Here is a 20,893-nt window from a genome sequence, read left to right on the forward strand (position 1 = left end):
TAGATAGTAGTAAAAAATTAAGAGGTGTCACTCTGTTCTACTTCCGGTGATCACGAAAACGGCACAAAATACTAGTAAATAAGCATGATAAAAGTATATATATTGATATATAACTAAAAATAACTTTAATGAATTAATACATCATATGAGGCCCCGCTTTATTTAGAGTCCAGTACTTGCATATTGGAATTCAAGTATAAATCTTGCCTTTGGGAAAAATAGTTTAATAAATAAAAATATACAAATCTAAATTTAAGGTTATTATTATTTCATTCATACTGTCTGCTTTTTACATGATGTTTCCTGCACTTTATGTTGTGCTGTGGGATGTCACTCGGTTAAAAAATGGGCAGGGTTAGCGGTTTCAACAACAGTTTACTGATCTTCTCAATAGACGATCTTTGGAAAACCATTCGTTGCCCGTTTCCCACGTGATGCACGTATTTACATCCGGGTTCGTGTAGTTTAACTTCCGGAGCTGCGCAATGGGAGTCAGCTGACAGTAGTAACCAACCAGCGGGTGTAACATATCAACTGAAGAGACACTGAACGGAGGAAAAAAAGACCTTCCTCTCTCTATACTTTCCGTTTCTGCAGCGGAGAACCGGACAGCCCTTGTCCCCAGATACCCGGCCACGTCTTCCCGCCTTCCGCAGGATGAGTGTCGGTGCTCCGAGACGCCTGGCCAGCTCGGGGCAGAAGCCCATCACGGAGATCCTCCACCCGCTATCCGCCGCCGAGGATCAGCTCTCCGGCACCGTCAGCGTCGGAGGGGACAAGGTAGGATCCGCTGGGGCTGATCCGAGACCGGGTTGAGACCAACCAGATGATGGAGAGAGGAGGTTTAACATACACTAACATGTTTTCAGTACTTGTGGCTAAATATATTCAATAAGTAGTAGCAAAGTGATGGAAGTTAAATGGAGAAAACAGGATAAACATTAAACAACGCCTTTCTGGTTACTGTTTTTTATTTATATTTGCCTTTTTAAGCCTTGCTGTTAGAGTTGAGCCTTTAGCTAGATAACGTTATATCTTGTCAAAGGACTTTTTATTACTGTACCGTGTAAACTGGATGTGTTTACACGTGTTGCATAAATACTCTCTTGTTTACACGTATTTTGGAAAACAGATTTCTCTCTTTCATCTTTGTGCGTGCGTGCGTGTGTGTGTGTGTGCTGTGGAAACAATCATTTTTGTTTGCAGTTATTATAGCAATAAGAGATGCTGTGAAACATTCTTCCAACGAGTTTACTTTTTCTTTCATTCATGAATATCCAAAGACAACCAGAGGCAAAGAGAACCTCACTAATTGAAAATGTGAAGCCTGTGACAGTTTCTTTTTTTATGCCACAGACTGTATATCGCCCACGAGCAAGGAGGTCATTGTTCTGGTCTGTTAGTAACAGTCTGTCGACACACTTCAATAAAAGTGGATGGACATTTAGATTATGGGAACTTGGGAACAAGTGATAACCTTGGATCAGATTTTTTTTCAAAGGATTTTCTTAACATTGCAGAATTGCATTCTTAACATTTTCTTTTCAACCCTTTTTACTAATGTCTAAATAACGATTATTGACCTGTTCGACAACATGGTGCACATATATCTCATGATTATCTGTCTTTTTGTGTTGTTTTTTTGCAGATCCAGATTTACCATTTCTTATTATTAATAAATATATTTTGTGGACTCCTATATTATATATTTATTCAGGCTTTTTTTTTTAGCACCTTCCATAAAAAGTATAATGCGTTTAAACTTGTGTAAAGCAAAAACCTAGCTGTGTCATTAGGTTTTTCTTTATTTTTTCTCTCTATACTTTTTTGTACATCTAAAATATGAAATTGCATGCTACGGGTACAGTCTTAGCTTCTCATCTTATGTCTTGAAGCAGAGGTCTGTGTCATTCAATAGGCCCCTTTTCACCGGGAATATTTTGACATATATCGCAGCAGGAAACGCACAGGTGTAAATGGTAAAATTAATAATAGAGTTCCGTTTAGCTGCTTTGGTTTCAGGGTCCTGGGCTCACTGTCACACCTGGACCTTCTGAATACAGCAGAGCCATCGTTAATGTTATTAGTAACACCTGTGGTCTTCCTACTCTGACAAGTCAAAACGTCTGCCTGTGATGGCAGTAATGCGGATATGATGACCAACCACGTGCATGTTTTTCAGTTATTTCTGAGCTAAAACTGTCCAATATGTTTTGAACTAAACTGTAAGCCCTGAAATGCAACATTTAAGCTCTATCACAGTACATCAATCACAAGCAGAACTCCACATTATATCCATTCCCTTATCCCAATAATGATTATTAGTACATTCATACAACTCCACTCGCATGAACTCAGATGTGTGTGTGTGTGTGTGTGTGTGTGTGTGTGTGTGCGTGTGTGTGTGTGTGTGTGTGTGTGTGTAAATAAAGCAAGCAGTAGAGGTTGAACATTAGCTGCTTTCCCACTTGCACCTTAACCTGGAGGAAAGAAGTTCCTTCCTCATGTGAGGTGAGATGTGCCTGCAGAGGACTGGTGAGAAGTCTTCACCAAATCAGATGTTGCTGTACAGCTTGTTGCAGTGAGAGATTTTTGTTCGTTTTATTTCAAGATCCAGTTCCAATGATGCAGCCCTGCAGACTCTGTGTTTTGTCTGCCTTCCTGTTGCAGTGGTTACATTTTAACCTTTGTTTACGTTTAGCAATCTGTCGCCGGCTGTTTGCTAAACTAAGTCCCTTCTAAATGTGCAGCAGTAGCCATATATCAATCCATTGTAGAGATGTGCTTTTTATATATCCTTTGTACTTCACAGATTGTCCCTTCATTGCCGGAGTAACTGTTTCCTTAGAATCCACTTTTGTCCAGTTGTTTGCTTTTTATAGCTTTTTATTTTTCTTTGAGCGCTCTTGCTGTGTTTGGATGGAGTCTGCGGGGGATATTTGTTGTTTGCTCTCTGCTTGCTGCTATAGAAAGCACTGACAAATTGAAATAGTTTCAACAAGTATGACGGCACATATTTTACACCAACGTACCTGCTGTGGAAGAGTGTCATCTTGGAATAGTATATAAATATAAATATGATAAAATGAAATGTTTTTATTTCGTCAACCTAGCAAGCCATTGTTTTCCCACAGTTAGAAATAGTTTTGTATTAGACCTTTTGGAAAAGTATCCCTAGACCACAGATGCTCCATTTGTCTCCTCTCGTCCATCATTCAATTGGAGAGGCAGGAGTAGTGTCAGGCGATGTGGGCTGTGTCCGCAGCAGCAGCCTCAACAAGAGCCCCATTGACACAGAGAAACAACTGCATCGCCATCAATCTATCAGCTCTTTGTTTGCAGCGTTTCCCATTTTTTTTGTTTCTGACGTCGCTATTGTCTCAGTCCACGCAGGAAGCCGGGCTGACCAACGGCACGCCGGTCGAGACGTCGAGTCCCGCCTCCACCTCGTCGCTGTTCAACAGGCTGCAGCTGGACGACGATCTGGAGGCAGATGTCCGGGACCCCTACGCAGAAACCACAGAGACCCGTGACCTGTTTGTCACGGTCGACGACCCAAAGAAGCACGTGTCCACCATGGAGACCTACATCACCTACAGAGTCTCCACCAAGGTCTGCTATTGGCCGGTGTCATGGGTACACTGCCCCTCTTGGTTTTCTGTGGACAGCAGTAATAAACTTCTAATCTAATGGGGTCATAGTGTTTGTTTACCATGTTTTAGCCAATCAATAGTTACTCCGTCAGCTTCTGTCATTAAATTAGAGCAAACATGCAAAACGACCAATATGGTGGAGGTAAACCGCCTCATGGTAATGGATTTAGGCAGGTTGCAGATTCATAGTCCCTCAGCCTTCCCATAAAGGATTCATATTCCAGAGATTTGGATGTATTCAGTGACTTGTGTTTACCGGGTGGAGCCTCTGGTCCATTCTTCTGTCTTGCCGGTAGGCACCGCTTGGCCTGACGGGACTAAATGTGCTCTGACCTTCAGTGGGGATTCGCAGCTTTAGAGGCCTTGCCATCGTGTAATGAAAGAAACGGATTCAGAGATAGACGCTGCCAGGAGCTGCCCGGCTTGTGTCACGACTACAGTTGCTATGTGCGCTGTGGTGCTTCAGCTCGGAGGACAAATATCACAGCCCACTATGAACACAAACGTGTTGATTGAGAGCATCATGTGGGGGCTGTTGTTTAACATGGTATTGTCAGAGAGAGAGAGAATGTGTGTGCAGTGTCAGCTATATTTTAAGGTCAGTAAGCATGTATAGTTATCCTAAATGGGCTGAGATGTATTGAGACATGCCCACCTTCCATATAAATGTGTACTTGTAAGGATAAATTGTGTGCTAAAGTCCTGTCTTCTAATTTGGTAATTTATTAACACAGCAAATGTGTTTTTCTTTTCTTCAGACATCACGGGTCGAGTTTGACCTGCCGGACTACTGTTTGCGACGGCGCTACCAGGACTTTGACTGGCTGAGGATGAAGTTGGAGGACAGCCAACCGACCCACCTCATCCCCGTAGGTCAAACGAGCCACAGCGCGCCGTGCTTCCTGTCCTGGTGTTCTGTTGAGAAAAACGCTTAATATACATTCTCTGCTTCTCCTCTTTCCTCCGCCTCTCGTCCTCTCCAGCCGCTGCCAGAGAAATTCGTGATGAAGGGCGTGGTGGATCGTTTCTCAGAGGAGTTTGTGGAGACGAGGATGAAGGCCCTGGACAAGTTCCTGAAGCGAGTGTCCGACCACCCCGTACTCTCCTTCAACCCACATCTAAACACGTTCCTCACTGCCAAGGTGAGACGACGCAAAGTCGGAAAGCTTGATTTTTTTTTTTTAGGGACAAGAAAACGAATGCTTTCTCACTGTGATCAACACACAGACAAATCCAGGTCAGTCAGTGCTTTTCCTGTCGCATGCTTGCAATGCAGTTCATTTTATGCAGCACCGTGTCATTGTGCGTGTTATTGTGTACAATAAAAAGACCGAATCTCAGCAGAGATCTTTCACTGTAATCCAGTCCCAGGAAATACGGAGCCTCTGCTTCCTCTTGTGTGTGTTTTCTCTGGATCATCAGTCACACATTTTGTCTCCAGGTAGCTGAGACAAAAGACACCGTTGTTGATCCCAGTGGGTAAATAATGTTGTTGCAGCAGTAAGATAATTGGACTCAGAAAAATAAAGTGACGCATAAGCATGCTAGATCCATATAAACTGTAAAAGGGTGATAATAAAATACTTACGGTAATAAAACAACAAAAGAATATAATTGGGTAATTTCTGTGTTCAAGCTGCACAAGGTACATCCAAAAAAACATGACTGCTACGTTAACACATTTGTCGCTTCATATGTCGTCATTGTGCGTCTGCAGGACCTGAACAAGCGTCAGGGTCTGGCCCTGCTGACCAAGGTGGGCGAGTCGGTGAAGCACGCGGCCGGAGGCTACAAGCTGCGGGCGCGGCCGGCCGAGTTCTGCGCCATGGGAGAATACCTGGACACCTTCAACCAGAAACTGGGAACCATCGACCGCATCGCTCAGAGGATCCTCAAAGAGCAGTCGGGTACCAGAACAATAACAATAATACGATTGCCTGTATCACCTGGAGGTTGCTGAGTCTCCCTTTTTTTATTTATTTTATTTTTTTTAAATCTGTGGTTGGGCTCCATTGAACACTTGTTCGCATGGAGGTATGATATGCAACAAAGGTCCCGTTCCAAGTTCCAATAACACGGAGTCCTCCTTTAAATGTTATGCAGGGCCCAGCAGGCTTGCACATGGTTCTGAACCAGTTAATTGATTGATTGTTATTTTGCAATAAAGAGAGGGATTAATACAAAACGTACCAAATGAGAAAATTATTCCACCAAAAATGGCAACTAAAGGAGCAACATGAAGCAATTAATAAATGGATCAATTAAAACTAGATCAATTAATATTTTCCATTTACCAATTCATTTGTCATTTACAGAGAGCCTCACTGTGGCTGAACATTGCATACTGTATAAGCTCTGGGTTGCAAAAAGCACTTTCTGGCGAGAGAACTGAAGCCACTTCTTCATAATTACTTCTTCCAGAAATGTATTTTAGGCACCAGGAAGCGACATTTTGAAACAGTTGTGTGTGTGTGTGCTACTGGCAAAAGACCTCAAGAAGTACACCTTATACTCTCCTCCTCTTCTCAGTAGAACTACTTACTGTATCTTCTAAGTTACATTCTGCTTGCAGTTAGCTTATGTCATGCAGTCGCTCGGTCTAAAACTAGCCTGTGGGACTTTATCTGCAGTATTTATTCAGTGCTGTTGTGTTTGGTTGGAGGAGAAAAAACAACACACAGACCTTTGGCATCGCGGGTGCATGGTGGATGAGTGCAGGCCTAGCTCACGCATGACATGTGATCTTGTAAATACCTGACATCTGCCGTGTGAAATGCTCGATATCGCCATCTGTTCGGGGGTCTGTGGCCTAAACATCTACAGCGCAAACAAACCTCCAAATTTGTTTCCAAATCGGAGGAGATGAGATGGAAACTCTGGGAAGTGTAGATAAAAAAAAAAAAGACCTATGAGCTGACGCAGAGTGTAGATGCCATGCTTCACTGAGCAGCCCGGTGTTCACTCATCACCCGCTCTCATGTGTAATTTAGCAATCCAGATGTTTCCATTGACCACGCTTCTCTCTCTCTATATCGCCTGTGAGGAAAGAGAGAACGTTTAGCTTTTCATTGGTTTTCCAGTCCAGCAGTGTAATAAAGTATTAGCTGCTCAACCTTCAAATCCAGACACAGATAATCCACGGGTCATTAAGAAGTATGAAACAAGGCTGCATAAAGGAAAGAAGAGGCATAACTCTTCTTTATTTCCTGTCTAACCGCCTCTTTCTTTCTTCTTTTAAACCCCCACTAGAGTACCTGACGGAGCTGCGTGAGTACGGCACCGTGTACTCCAGCTGGGTGGGATCAGAGGAGGAGCTGCGGCGCCCCCTTGAGGGCGTGAGCGGCAGCGTGACGTCGTGCTGCGGAGCGCTGGAGGACCTGGGCGAGGGCATGAGCCAGGACTTCCTGCCCGTACTCCGAGAGTACGTCCTCTACGTAGAGTCCATGAAGGTGAGCGGGACCAGGGATGTCGCACGGGACATTTTAGTTTAGTTGATGTGCTCAAGAGCTGGAATGCAGAACAGCAATTCAACCATGTTGTGAAATAACAGAATGCGATGACTTTTTTTATCACCTCTTTTACATATGTTCAGTTTACCTTATCAACGTCTTTGATTTTTGTAAATATCTAGTTCTTTCTAATTTGATGCCGCCAACATCTTTTGGAAAAAAGTTCTTAAAAGGCAAGAATTGGAAAGAATTCTTCTTTCAAAACTTCAACAATTACGGTGATGTCCTTTTTGTTAAAAGAAAAGACGACGTCACACAGTGGTAAACATGCCCCTCTCCCAACTTTTTTGGGACATTTTGAACATTAGATATCTTGACTTCTTTACTGTTTTCAATTGAATATATGTCAGAAAGGATTAGCAAATTATACCATTCTGTTTTGTTTATGTTTTACACAGTGTCCCAACATTTTTTGGAATAAGGGTTGTACTAGAAACCCCAATTTTTTTATTTATACTAACAGACCGCAAACGTCACTCAAACTGTGACTTTGGAATGTCACTGACAAATGGACAGCAATAGTTTTTCCCTTAGATTTAATGCTTATTTTGTTTGTTGAACAAGATGTTTTGAGCTGATTCACGCGCACACAAAATTTGTTGAATTTGTTTATTTTCCCAGCTATGATTTTTTAATTTGTGTGTATTATGGCTTTGGGACACGGCTACGGACTCGCTGTGTTTCAGCGGAGTCATGTTTGACCATGAATAGAGGAAGTGAGAGTCTGTTCACATCCTGCTTTCACTGCGCTCTTGAATCGGCGTCGCGCTCTGTTTAATATTTTCCATATCATCTCTCTCGGGAATATCACAGCATCGGTGAATGTCACACTAACGGCGCGAAATGAAACGGTTGATGTTTTGTGGTTGATTTACAGAATGTTTTGAGGAAGCGAGATCAGAGCCAGGCGGAGTACGAGGGCCGACTAGAAGCAGCCATAATACGCAAACAGGAGGACAGAACGCCAGTAAGCCTCCACAAAGAAAGATCCTCCTGATTTTAGAGGGAGAACTGGTCAAAGTCTTCTGTTGCTGTGTCAAATTTCACATATCTCTAACACAACCCTCCCCCTCCAAAACCCCCTGCACCACCTAGACCGCCCGGTCGTAGCCTGCAACCTGTAGTTCTGTGTAATGTTCCCTTTAAAAAGCCCCCTGTAGCTGGTAGTGGTTTTTTTCTCTGTTTCGCCGTAGATGCCAGTCGAGGTAGAGAAGTGCCAGGACAAAGTGGAGTGTTTCAACGCCGACCTGAAGGCAGACTGGGAGCGCTGGCAGAGCAACAAGAGGCAAGACTTCAAACAGCTTCTCACCGGCATGGCCGACAAAAACGTCAACCACTATGAAAAGGTACGCACGCTGCTGTAAAGCACTGCTATGACTCCAATGCACTGCAATAATGGTGGAGTGATTTAAGAACATCTTTTATTGCCCATATACGTGCTGTATATCCTGACTAATGGTTCCACGAGTCGCTCTCGGCTACTTTTGTTGAGTTGCCCAGTACAACAACAGTCATCTACCTCTCTCTCTCTCTCCCCCTCCCTCTCTCCCTCTGCAGTGCCAAGCAGCGTGGGAGTCGCTCATAACTCTCCTCCAGGACAAACAGACTGAAGACAAAACGAGCGAGACGAACTGAAACCTCCCCTCATGCCCCCCCCTCTTTCTCTCTCTCTCTCTCTCTCTCTCTCTCTGTATAACACACACTCTCATGCCAAGGACCAACCAGGCAGCAGATTTCAACTGCTGGACTTTGCCCCTGTTCTCCGGTGAGATGATTGTACGGAGGGGAGTCGTCTCTCTCAGAGATTTGACCTGCAAAGTTGGTAACAAATGGTACATTCTGGGACATTTGAGAACGAGGAGAGACCTGCTCTGTATAGACATTTTCCTTTGGTTTTTTTTCTTCGTTCCTAATCACATTTTCTACTTCTGTATACGACTGTATTTCCAATTACAGTCGGTTGCCAATGCTCCTGGTGTTTGTTTAACCACAGTCTCGGAGAGTCATGTTTTCAGTCTGTTCGCTACAAATGTGAAGGATAACTCATCAGTGTTGTAGAACATCGATGACATCACGAAATGTTGCGTGAGTATGAAGTAGTATTCAGAGCATCCCCAAGATTTCGTGGTTTCCCCCGTCAGGATGTAAAACCCTTCTAAAATGTAACACTGAAACAATACGTAAAGGCCCCGTATAGACTGTAAATTACAATCCAACATCTTGTACTTAATTTAAAGGATCATACCTTTTTTTTTCTCCAAGAGTTCCAAATTTCCCCGCAACCATTATCATGAAAATCATCTTGGGGTGACTTGAAACTACCTGTGTCATCAGAGCTTTTAAATAGACACGAAACAAAGCCAGAAGCAAAGTGTGGGTATCTGAGATGAATGTGGAGCTTTATCAGGGAGGTGATGTAGTTCGTGGTCATTGTGTGCTGTTGTAGCAGCGCCACCTGGTGGTTAAGATGATAATAGTTTTCATACTTTTGAAACCGGTGGCTTAACAGCGTGCTGCTTCTGTTTCTCATGATGTCACCTTTTGTTTATACCTGCTGTGGGGATTTCACCTCTCTTCTTCAAGCAAACCCTTTAAGTTGGTTCATGATGCTAATTGGCGCAACAGGCAGATTTACCCAATGGAATGAACACAAGTTCAGAGTGTAATTTATTCTTTTGGAACAAATGAAAACAATCGGCTGTCAACTTTTTTTTTTCGTGGAACTTTTTTGAGTCAAAAGTCATTTCTTTTGCAGTAATCTGCCTCAGTGACACTCACCTAGAGAACATTTCTCAAAGAAACAAACATCAACAACATCTGTGTCTTGAAGGCTGCATCTGATCTGAAAAGAGTGCAGAGTTGAGAACTTCTGCCTCGAGCGCTGTACCTTTTCTGTGCTTCTGAACTTTTTAGAAAAGCACAGGTGATGTCATCAGTATAGAAAGTAGAGGATAAGCTTGTTTTGTCTGTGTCCGTCTATCCTGAGATTTATATGCCGGACCGACACTTTCATTAAAAATGACTAAAAAGCCCATTCGGACACGGTCCTTATCACAAACCTGCTTTCTTAAGTGATTTCAGCCACAGCGGGTGGATGCAGCGTGCTGATAGTTCATCGCTATTGCTAATATGCACGATTCATTTGCAGCCGTACTGCTAGCTCATTACACTCAGCCTAAAGTAGTGACCCAATGATGACGAGGGCAGACCTTCCCACAACCACATTTTTCCATCACCTGTCGTGATCATTTCTGTTTGATAAAGAGTTTCTTTAGCGTAATTTGATGTCTCTCAGAAATAAGGTGCTGGTTTGAGTTTTGGGGTCTGTGCTCTTCGAGGCCCCTGTGTTTTTATTTGTTTCTTTTAAATGTCCTTTAGTCCGACTGTCTTTGAATGGTCCTTGCCCTGTTTTTATAGGTGTGTGTCTAGTTCCTGAGGCGAGTGAACTGGATTTATTACGTTGTCGCTTTTGTCAGAGTTGTGTTTATCCCTCATATTTTCCCCTCGAGCGTTAAAAGCACACAAAGCAGATTCTCACTACCAGAAGTCAGTGAGGTGACACAAGAATATATTTTATATTTTAGGCCTTTTGAAGCAGTACGATTGAGAGAAGCTCTCTGAGTCACTGTGGTCCAGTGTCAACACAGCCACAACGGACCGTACTACGCAGGCACTGATGCTAAATTACGGTACACACACACATCCATTAACATCCACTGCGAAGAGCCACAGCCAGAGGTGTTTGGAAACTAACACAAAGCTTCTCTATCGCTCACATAAAATGTACAGAAAAACCTCTTTTTATCCCCAAACTACTGCTTTAAGAGCTGTTTGTATTCTTATTTCCTACATTTTCCATCCGTTTTTATGTTTATTGTCACAAAGATGTTTTTTAAAATGGTTTATCCAAACCTCACAGACAGTCACTGTTATTAAATTAGCAGCAGCAGGGATTCATCACGATCAGGCAAAGTTAAAGGCACCCTGTCGAGTTTCTGACCACTAGAAGCACTACGGAGCCGTGTTTCTGCGTTTGTATCTCAAGTAAACACTCAAAGACAGATTGAATGTGAACATAACTTTGTTTACAAGAAAGCTCCACTGGGCAGCTTTGAAAACAGATTGTTTTATCAGTTTAACCTTTTTTCATATTAGCACACTGCACTCTGGAACCCCATGAGAAATAAGACAGCAAGAAGTTAAATTTTCCATATTTCAACCAATAACTAATGTTTACTGTAACCCAAATACGTTTTAATGTATTGACTTGATAAAGGGCAAAGGAAAAGTACATGTAGCAAACCCTCTATTGGAGCATAAAAAGCGACTTAGGTCACTCTTTTCTTTTAGTTGTTTTTTATTTACTGGATGAGATCTGTTTATTGCTGAGCAATGTGAATTGTGGCAGTGTGTGTTTTTAGGTTGTTTTTTTTTTAAAAATAGGCATCGGGCCGTCTGTAGACTTTCCTGCTGAGGTGACCTGAGCATGAGAATAGATTTGAAATTTATTTTTGCTCTAATGACAATATACTGTATATTCAATATATCCAAATGTGCAGCTGAATTATACGGTACAGCTGAGTCTATTTTTGTATAAAACAAGCAGTTGATCATTGTTGGGTTTTCCAATGAGTACGTGAAGATTACAACAACACGATTTTGTAGATGCATCTCGTATAAACAAAATGAGAAATTAAACATTTATTTGTTATTTGTTTTTAATACTCATTGGAACCCCAACAATGGTTCTCAGATACATTTACTTATTCTCACTCATGGCCATTGTAAAATCCCCATCTCCTAACTGTGTGCCTGCTGATTTACTTTTGCACTATATATGTAGCTCCAACTCCAACTAATCAACTGAATAAGCTTTCGTTTAGTTGCCAAATATGACAGTTAATAGTCTGGTGGGTTGACTTGGTTCTGTGATGTTAGGAGAAGCATCGTCTGCAAAGCTGATTCAGGTAAAACATTTATGGCTGCCGCTGTACAAAAGGGAGAGTGTGAGAGCGGACTCATTTTTAGTTTTCCATTTAATGTACAAATCAAATGTTTCGAAGCCAAAATGTCTCCGTCTTTTCTTCCCGTTTTAGATTCACACATAATGAGGAAATCTGATTTGCAGTACAAGATCAACCTGATCAATCCGACCTGTACGAAAGGTTATAAGTCTTTGTGTTTAGTTCCTGTTCCTCCCCTGATACTGTTTACGTTCTGTCCTTATTGTACATTTGGATGTTCATAACATCTTGTTGGAATTATAAATAAGCTTGTATATTGATGTCGTTTTGATGCAATTTATCTTTACCTCGAATGATTTTTTTTGGATATATTGGACCAATAATAAAAAAGAATGCGTTTGATACTTGTCTGCTCAGGATTGTTTTATTTATTCTTTAACATTTTCTGTGTATTCAGCAATTTTAAACGTTTTGTAAGTTTACAAAAGATGAGTCGTTACTTGATGAAAATGCATAAAGTAATATTGATCTGCTGACTATTAACCCAAATGAACCGGTTTAGATACGAGTCTTAAAATGTGATAGTAATTATAAAGAATTTTCTGAATACCTTTTTATTATCAGAATTTAAGTGAATTTCATAGAAACAAAATCAAATCAAGTCTCCCAAAACATACCTCAGAAATGTTTATGAAAGAAAATAAAAAAACTAGACTTTTACAAAACTTGCAGCTTCAGTTCATCACCACAAAAATATAACATTTTCTTCAAACCCATACATCATAAACTGTACCTTATATGTACTAACCTGTATTTAAACCCATTGACTGCAGCCTTTTTGTGTGTGTGCTTTTTAAAGTGTGCATGATATTAAAATGATAACACAGGCTGCCAGGACAGGACGTGCAGTAACTTGCACTTGCCGCCTTATTGTCTGAAATGCATAATATGCGTAATATATCTATCGATATAGAGCTATACACTGCAGAGTTCCATCTTTTTTAAGCTGCGACCTCATGCAACACTGACATTCAACAGACACCATTTCTGCCAGGTACGTACCATTACAGAACATTATGGTTACAATTTATTGAAGTACAGTACATTTTATATATTTTTTTATATATAGTAGTACCTTTCAAATTAGTTGAAAGTGCTTTCCAACCAAATATAAAATCTTCTGACCAAACACAACTGTAAAAAAAGCAACAAAGACGAGTGGAAAAAAATATTATAAAGCAAAAGTACACAATGTTAACTGGAAATTTAACTTCCAACTTCCGTCAACTTGTATTCAATCAGCCTCGTCTTTATTTGCGAGGCTTTAGGACTGAAATCGCTCACTTCCAAATGAAGTGTCAGAGTCACAATGGTATCAAAAATGTTTCATATTCGCAGAGTCACTTTGAGCATGTTAACAGGAAACAGGCGTTGGTACTTTTTAGTCTCCCTTAATTCATTTAATTTATTATACTATACTGAGGATATGCTTACGAGAGGATGTCTGACACACTCGATGACAAATCCACATGTGGAAATCCCCTTGGGCGTGTTGAGGACATAACTTTGAGTCGAACAAAATTCACTCTCCAATTATTTCCATTGGTTGAAGCCAAAACCATTTGAGGAAGTGAGATTAAAGCACTGTTCTCCTTTTTGCCCATTCTCGCTTCCCGTCTGCCTGCACACTGCGGGCGGGGAGGTCTGTGCCATCAGTCTGCCTGAATCCTTGTGTACTGTCGCATCTGACGTGATCTCCAGCTGACAATACTGGAGGGAGGAGAGAGGAAATACATATCATCGATATATAAATAAGAAGATGAGGCAGGTGTGTGTTTTTAAGTCTGTTTTTTCATTCAAGGCTGAATCATGCCAATCTTACCACACATTGACCATACATAGATCAGTAATAGACCAGACATAGATCAGTAATAGACCAGACATAGCCCAGTAATAGACAAGACATAGATCAGTAATAGACAAGACATAGACCAGTAATAGACCAGACATAGACCAGTAATAGACAAGACATAGATCAGTAATAGACAAGACATAGACCAGTAATAGACCAGACATAGACCAGTAATAGACCAGACATAGACCAGACCTAGATCAGTAATAGACCAGACATAGACCAGTAATAGACCAGACATAGACCAGACATAGATCAGTAATATACCAGACATAGATCAGTAATATACCAGACATAGATCAGTAATATACCAGACATAGATCAGTAATAGACCAGACATAGACCAGTAATAGACCAGACACAGATCAGTAATAGACCAGACATGGATCAGTAATAGACCAGACATTGATCAGTAATAGACCAGACATAGACCAGACCTAGATCAGTAATAGACCAGACATAGACCAGACATAGACCAGTAATAGACTCGTAATAGACCAGACATAGACCAGACATAGACCAGTAAGAGACCAGACATAGATCAGTAATAGACCAGACATAGATCAGTAATAGAGCAGACATAGACCAGACATAGACCAGTAATAGACTCGTAATAGACCAGACATAGACCAGACATAGACCAGTAAGAGACCAGACATAGATCAGTAATAGACCAGACATAGATCAGTAATAGAGCAGACATAGACCAGACATAGATCAGTGATAGACCAGACAGACCAGAAATAGATCAGACATAGACCAGACATAGCGCAGATATAGACCAGTCATAGACCACATAGACCAGACATAGATCAGACATAGATCAGTAATAGACCAGACATAGATCAGACATAGATCAGTAATAGAGCAGACATAGATCAGTAATAGACAAGACATAGATCAGTAATAGACCAGACATAGAGCAGACATAGACCATGGAGAGACAATAGATATTTTTCAAATACTCTTGACGACTTTTAATTTGATCGTATCTTAATTAGGTATATATAAAATGTATTGTGAATATAGCATGGGGTGCTCTAAGAGTCCCCCTGAGAAGTAAATAAAAGCAATGTGCGAGTAGGTAAAAAAAAGTAAGTTTAGTAAATTAAATGTGCTACCTGTTAACCCCTGTTTCCAATCTTTATGCTAAGCTAAGCTAATTGACTCATGGCTCCAACTTCATACTCGATCGACAGAAATGGGAATGGTATCGACCTTCTTGTTTAACTTTTGGCATGAAAGCCATTGTCTCTTTCTAAAAAGCATTTGATTAACACACGATTCAACTACAAAGTGTATAATGTAAATAGTGGTCCTGACTGTTGATTGTTAGACTAATCTAATTTTCATGTTTTAAAAATATTCAGAAAAAAACAAACCCAAATACATTTCTGTTTTTTGAAGGAATTGATCAAATGTGCACAAGCAGAAAACAAATAGAGGTCCGTGGTAGGAATAGACCAATCACTGGCAGCGAAATGATATCAGCCACATCCTACCTGATGGGTATCATTCCCAGCACTGTAATGATGCTGGAGAGCGTGAAGACAAAGCCCGGGAACCAGTCCAGGGTTCTCTGATAGATCTTAGTAAAGGCAGGGATGTACGCCAGACCGGAAAACTTCAGAGCCAACTGCAGATAGGTGAGAGTGGTGCCTGATGGGAAGGAGTACACATAGGGCCAAGGAAGTTCAAAAGGTTCAGAGCACATATACACGTTTTCTTATAAGCGTATCTCGCAGAGATCTCTTTAAAGGAAAAAGATTTTCGGTAATAAGCTTGTTATGCTTTCTTGCCAAGAGTGATTTAAGAAGATTGATACCACGCTCATATATTTACAGCTAGCCTGGCACTCATATATATTAATATATCTTAATTCTCTTGTATGTGTGTGCGTGTGTAAGCGTGTTTTACCTGTCGTGTGGGGAAAATGCACGTCCTAACGTAAAAACGTGTGTGTGTGTCTCTCTCTCTCTCTCTCTCTCTCTCTCTCTCGCTCTCTAGTTGTACATCTGGCCCAATTTGAGGTTTAGACCTTGGGAGCGAGGACATTTTTGGAAGGTGAGGACATTTTGCACGATCCTCACTTTGGGACGGACTGTTTATTTTATTAGCCAATAGGTTAGGGAATGGATTATGTCAGTGAGCGTCCTCACAGGTATAGAAAGACAAATGTGTGTGTGTGTTTGTTTCAAAAAGAAGAAAGCTTGATCTAAATCTATGCATAACTGCCTCAGAGGTGCCTTCAATCTTTTCCCCCTGAAAATCTAAAAAAATGAAGCTCGATGGTGGGTCTCAGGTCAGTCAGAGTCACAGTTATTCTACTATCTACCAGGGGACATGTGTGACTTAACTGTCATCACACAGTAACTCCTTAAATACCCGGAACATCACAGATCGATAGTAGAGATGTCGCAGGATCAGTAGCGTTTGGTTTCTGACCCGTCCATGAACTTTAGGAAATATGAAGTAGTCATCCCTTTAACACAACTTCTTCCTGAACTCACTGTGACATACTCTGATCATGACACTGTCAATATCATGTTACTGCACTTTGTACAGATAGTTCAAACAACAAGGCAACGCGTAACAATAATGAGGTCAGGTGTCACTGCTTTGGCAATTTACTCTGTGAGGGAAAAGTCTGAATGATAGAAATGTTTTTAATTATTTTAATTTTGACAGAAAAAAAGACATTTTTATTGCCCAGGTTTCGAGATGTCCATCTCTCCCTCCACTACAATGGAGGCGATTCAATCTAAATTCAATTGAATTAAAAAGCATTACACTAACTTGAACAGAAACATCGCTTTCCAACAACAAAGTCCGGGTTACTTTACTCCACAGACCTTATTGTGAACATCTTTCTTCAGAACTACTTTCTATCGAAGATTGTTTTCACTGTTCAATTATCTCTAATGTCAATCAATACTCATCTGTTGTGCTTTTACAAGCCTACACACACTCACACGCACACTCACACGCACACACACACACACACACACATTTCATACTCACCACATGAGGACGCTGGAACCTGCTGTGAGAGCAGGGATCTGATAGTTGGCATCGGAATGAGAGCAAACAAGTTGAGTGAGCGAGCTGTGGGGAAATGAACACTGATTAACTATTTTAGTCTCAACTCCTCCACAATATCCTTCTGATCCACTTATCTCTCTCTTAATATCTCAACCACATCGTCTTAACAATCAGCCTTTTGTTTTGCTTTAACCTGTGAAGAGACAAATGAAGGTCCATTTGGTTTCTGTCTACCACTCCTTGCTTTGAAACAAGAGTGGTTCAACATCATGTATCCATTGGCTGTTTGAGCTCGTGCCCGCTAGCGCTTTACTCATAACCTTTTGATGGCATACTATACTATGACTGCTCTTAATAGCATTTTAATTAAATATATATAATCATTTCAATTTTTCATGTTTTTTTTGACGAACTATATTCTTGGATATTCTTTTTTGACCTTGTATGACATGGCATTTTCTATGGATTTTTTGAGTACCATATACATACTAAAGACTAAAATAAATCTTTTTTTATGATACACCACCATGATATATTTCTGATTACTTTTTGATGTGATGCTTTGACTTATAATTCTACCAAATATACAATCACTTTTCTATGGCTTTTCTGGCATACTATGCTATGACGTTGTAAGACTTTTTGACAAACTATACGAAAGCTTTTTCACAAACAACACATGATATAATGACTATTAAATATACATTTTTTTGACTCTCCTCTATGACTATTTTCGCTATACGATAGTCTTTTTGTGACTTATTTTAACAATCTATTCTATGAGTTTTTAATAACTTTTAAAAATATTACGTATTATGACTTGTATGATTTTTCTGACGTAGCTACTGACGTAGTCTTCTTTTTTGCTATTTTATTTACATGATATGGTCGGGCTTTTTCTGGTTATTTTCGAACCCAACACGAGATGTATTTTTGACATGCTGTATGATTTTTATTGACATACTATTTAAGATGTTTTTTGACATATTACAGTGAAGCTAGTCTTTTTTTAGATGAACTGTACTATTTCTTTTTTATGGCTTTTTGCGATATAAAATATTATGAATTATTGTCTTTTTACCACATGCTATACTATGACTTTTCTATGATTTGTTTGACAAAGAATACTTTAGTTATTCTACGACTCTTTTAGATACACTAAACTATGACTTTGTTATGCTTCTTGCGACATGATATACTTCACATACTAATAATATAACTTTTCTTTCAAACTATACGATGACTTTTTAAGCCATACTAAACAATGATTTTCAATGACTTTTTTCAACATGAAAGTTTTGGCTTTCATCAGGGGCCAGGACATAGAACTGCAGGAAGAACATATCGCCTGAACTGCAAACTACCAGAGTTCAAATAACCATTATTCATGATCCATCACACAAACTGTGCCTCAGTCTAAGATGCTTACCGAGGTAGAACATGGAGGTTGTCCTGACGAAGGACATGAAGTAAATTCCAGAGGCGAACGACAGCATGCCGATCAGGATGAGCGTCACGTCGCTGACGCAGCGACGAAACACCACGACGCCAAGGAAACTAGTGAGGAAGATCGTACAGCCTGCTGCATGCCCATAACCCACCTGGAGGAAAAGAGACAACATGAAACCAGGGAAAGGATGTAATTGGACAGCAAACAAGAAAGAGCAACAGTAAAAGAAAGAGAAAAACAGGTAAAAGTAACATTAAAAGTGAAACAAGATCAAATCAATGTACACTATACTGATTCTATTCTCTGTTCATGTCCAATCATTGTGTTGGATCAACTTTTAATCATTTAAAAAAAGAAATGGTATATCCAAACACAAGACCTAATTCAAACATGCAAAGAAGACAAAATGTCACCTGAGTGGCAGTCCAGTTGAGTGGCTCTTTTAGCACAAAGACTTCCATCATTTCTACTGCTCCTCCCACTGCAGAGACGTACAGGACGGCAGCTACAACCAGCAGAACTATGTTCACCGTGTTTCTCTCAGCAGGAGCCTCCACTGAAGCCTCCACAGGAACTTCACTGGAGTTATCAGGAAGGAGTGGGCTGGCGTCCTCTGGCTCTTTGTTGGGATGGTGTTTCACCTTAAATGAAAGTGCACACAAACACATTTAACATCTGCATGAGCTGTGCACTGCTCAGCTGCTGCAGTAGAGTGACTATTTGGGCAATATTTGGGGATAAAAAGCTGGAAATGTGGTTATGACGATATGGCACTGCTTTGGTTGTTACTCAAAATGGTTTAACTATTTTTATTTTCTTAAAATGCACACAGTTTACTGGAGTGAGTTAATTCCAGTGTCTGCATACTTTATTTGTGTGGCTCTTCATTTCCACAGTATATAAGCTACAACAGCCTTAATACAAGTTTAGAGTAATAGAAAGAGTTTAGTTGGATCCCCAGAGCTCCTGCGTCAACCATTTCAATCTTGGCAGTATAACCTGTTGGGATTCATTCCTCATGACGTACAAGGGAAAGGTGCTAGTCAGGGGCGGAGCCAGACATATACGCTCCGGACACACACACACACACACACACACACACACACACACACACACACACACACACACACACACACACACACACACACACACACACACACACACATCTAAACACGCACAACAGACAAAACAGAGTAATCCTCCTAAACGCACGCTGACCTGCAGCAGGAAGATGGAGTGCATGAGGCTGAGCAGTTGCAGCAGTGCGCCCACGATGATCAGGATGGTTCCATTTGCCAAACTGGAGCTGTACAGCAGGAACAGATGACCTGACGCGAGGCTGCCCACCAGACCCGCTGTCCCATACAGCAGCTCCACTGTCATGATCACCTGCTCGGGACATGGGCACACGTTACTTCTTTTAAAAGGTTGACCTCATGATCAGACTTATTACAACATTAAAATCATTTGTTTGTGATAAGGTTGTTGTTTTTGTGTTTTTTATCCTGCTATTGCTTGTAGGTTAAAGCATTTGCAAATCATTTACATGCATTAAGGGCTATGATTGATGATTAGGCGTTAAGTCTTTTACTTTTTGTCAGATTTTCGGGACTATTACCTCAAATGCAGATTTGCAATGAACAAATAGGCCTAGGTAATTACTTTGTTTGATACATAAGCTTCCTGTGAGTAGGCCTACTTATTGTTGTGAGGCTGGGGAACCGTGTCTGACAGTACTGACCTTGGACCGGTCAGTTGCCGTGGAGGAGAGCGCAGCGAGCGTCATCACGCCGGGCCAGTAGGCGCCGAAGCCGCCGGACAGACCGAAGGCGACCGCCCCGCCGAACATCACCCCCAGCGGGAGCCGGAGGATGACCACCAGGAGCAGGGTGAGACTCGACAGCACGTACCCGCACAGCGGCACCGCGATGGGGACTCTCCTCCAGCCGCGGTCGGCTACCCTGGCCAGCAGCAGCGCAGGTAAGAGCGGAACCAGATGGAGGATGAGGTTGTAGGTCATGTAGAAGTCCGATATGGCTCTCTGCTGGCTGGCCTCCCTGGAGAGGTGTGCGTCCGGGTAGGTGGCGTTAACGCAGCGGTCTTTGACCACCATCTGCAGGGCGGTGGTGAAGAGAGAGCTGCCCAGCTGCTCCAGCACGACCGCGGGCTCTAAGCGCCGGAGCACCGCGAAGGCGGTTTGGCACAGGTTCGGCGTGACCATGGTGAGACTTTTAATAACAGCCTCTTCTAAGACGTCCTTGTTCAACTTAAATCATCCTGATGTAGTGAAGACGCGCTACACTCTGTTTCCCCCAGAGTCAGTAAGTGTAGTGTTTGGAATTAAAACACTTCCTCCTCTTTAC

At 41.3% G+C, this 20,893-nt stretch overlaps 2 protein-coding genes across 3 annotated transcripts; one reads left to right on the forward strand and one right to left on the reverse strand.

Moving 5' to 3' along the window:
• The first annotated feature begins 538 nt into the window (after window positions 1–538).
• On the forward strand, window positions 539–12,530 carry snx30 (sorting nexin family member 30). The gene is made up of 9 exons (XM_079289016.1): window positions 539–780; window positions 3,385–3,612; window positions 4,412–4,522; window positions 4,637–4,795; window positions 5,371–5,560; window positions 6,903–7,102; window positions 8,040–8,129; window positions 8,356–8,508; window positions 8,720–12,530. The coding sequence occupies exons 1-9, from the start codon at window positions 658–660 to the stop codon at window positions 8,795–8,797; spliced, it is 1,332 nt and encodes a 443-aa protein (XP_079145142.1). The 5' UTR covers window positions 539–657; the 3' UTR covers window positions 8,798–12,530.
• A 330-nt stretch (window positions 12,531–12,860) lies between these two features.
• Window positions 12,861–20,827, reverse strand: slc46a2 (solute carrier family 46 member 2). Of its 2 annotated transcripts, XM_079289920.1 has the most exons (7): window positions 20,272–20,827; window positions 19,749–19,919; window positions 18,944–19,171; window positions 18,510–18,681; window positions 17,060–17,143; window positions 15,541–15,697; window positions 12,861–13,896 (listed from the first exon to the last, which is right to left on the reverse strand). In XM_079289920.1, the coding sequence occupies exons 1-7, from the start codon at window positions 20,749–20,751 to the stop codon at window positions 13,839–13,841; spliced, it is 1,350 nt and encodes a 449-aa protein (XP_079146046.1). In that variant the 5' UTR covers window positions 20,752–20,827; the 3' UTR covers window positions 12,861–13,838. The 2 variants fall into 2 exon arrangements, with proteins under 2 accessions (XP_079146046.1, XP_079146047.1); XM_079289921.1 differs by lacking the exon at window positions 12,861–13,896 and having other exon boundaries at window positions 15,547–15,697; window positions 17,060–17,097.
• Between the last annotated feature and the right edge of the window lie 66 nt (window positions 20,828–20,893).

This window comes from Melanostigma gelatinosum (assembly GCF_949748355.1).
Source record: "Melanostigma gelatinosum genome assembly, chromosome: 18".
Taxonomy (NCBI): domain Eukaryota; kingdom Metazoa; phylum Chordata; class Actinopteri; order Perciformes; family Zoarcidae; genus Melanostigma; species Melanostigma gelatinosum.

Excerpts from the sequence above, each read along its gene's own strand:
- snx30 (XM_079289016.1), top strand. The coding sequence starts at position 658 with ATGAGTGTCGGTGCTCCGAGACGCCTGGCCAGCTCGGGGCAGAAGCCC. Across the intron at positions 781-3,384 it reads TCAGCGTCGGAGGGGACAAG|TCCACGCAGGAAGCCGGGCT; the intron begins GTAGGATCCGCT and ends CTATTGTCTCAG. Across the intron at positions 5,561-6,902 it reads GATCCTCAAAGAGCAGTCGG|AGTACCTGACGGAGCTGCGT; the intron begins GTACCAGAACAA and ends AACCCCCACTAG.
- slc46a2 (XM_079289920.1), bottom strand. The coding sequence starts at position 20,751 with ATGGTCACGCCGAACCTGTGCCAAACCGCCTTCGCGGTGCTCCGGCGC. Across the intron at positions 19,920-20,271 it reads CGGCAACTGACCGGTCCAAG|GTGATCATGACAGTGGAGCT; the intron begins GTCAGTACTGTC and ends TGTCCCGAGCAG. Across the intron at positions 15,698-17,059 it reads GGTTCCAGCGTCCTCATGTG|GCACCACTCTCACCTATCTG; the intron begins GTGAGTATGAAA and ends CCTTCCCATCAG.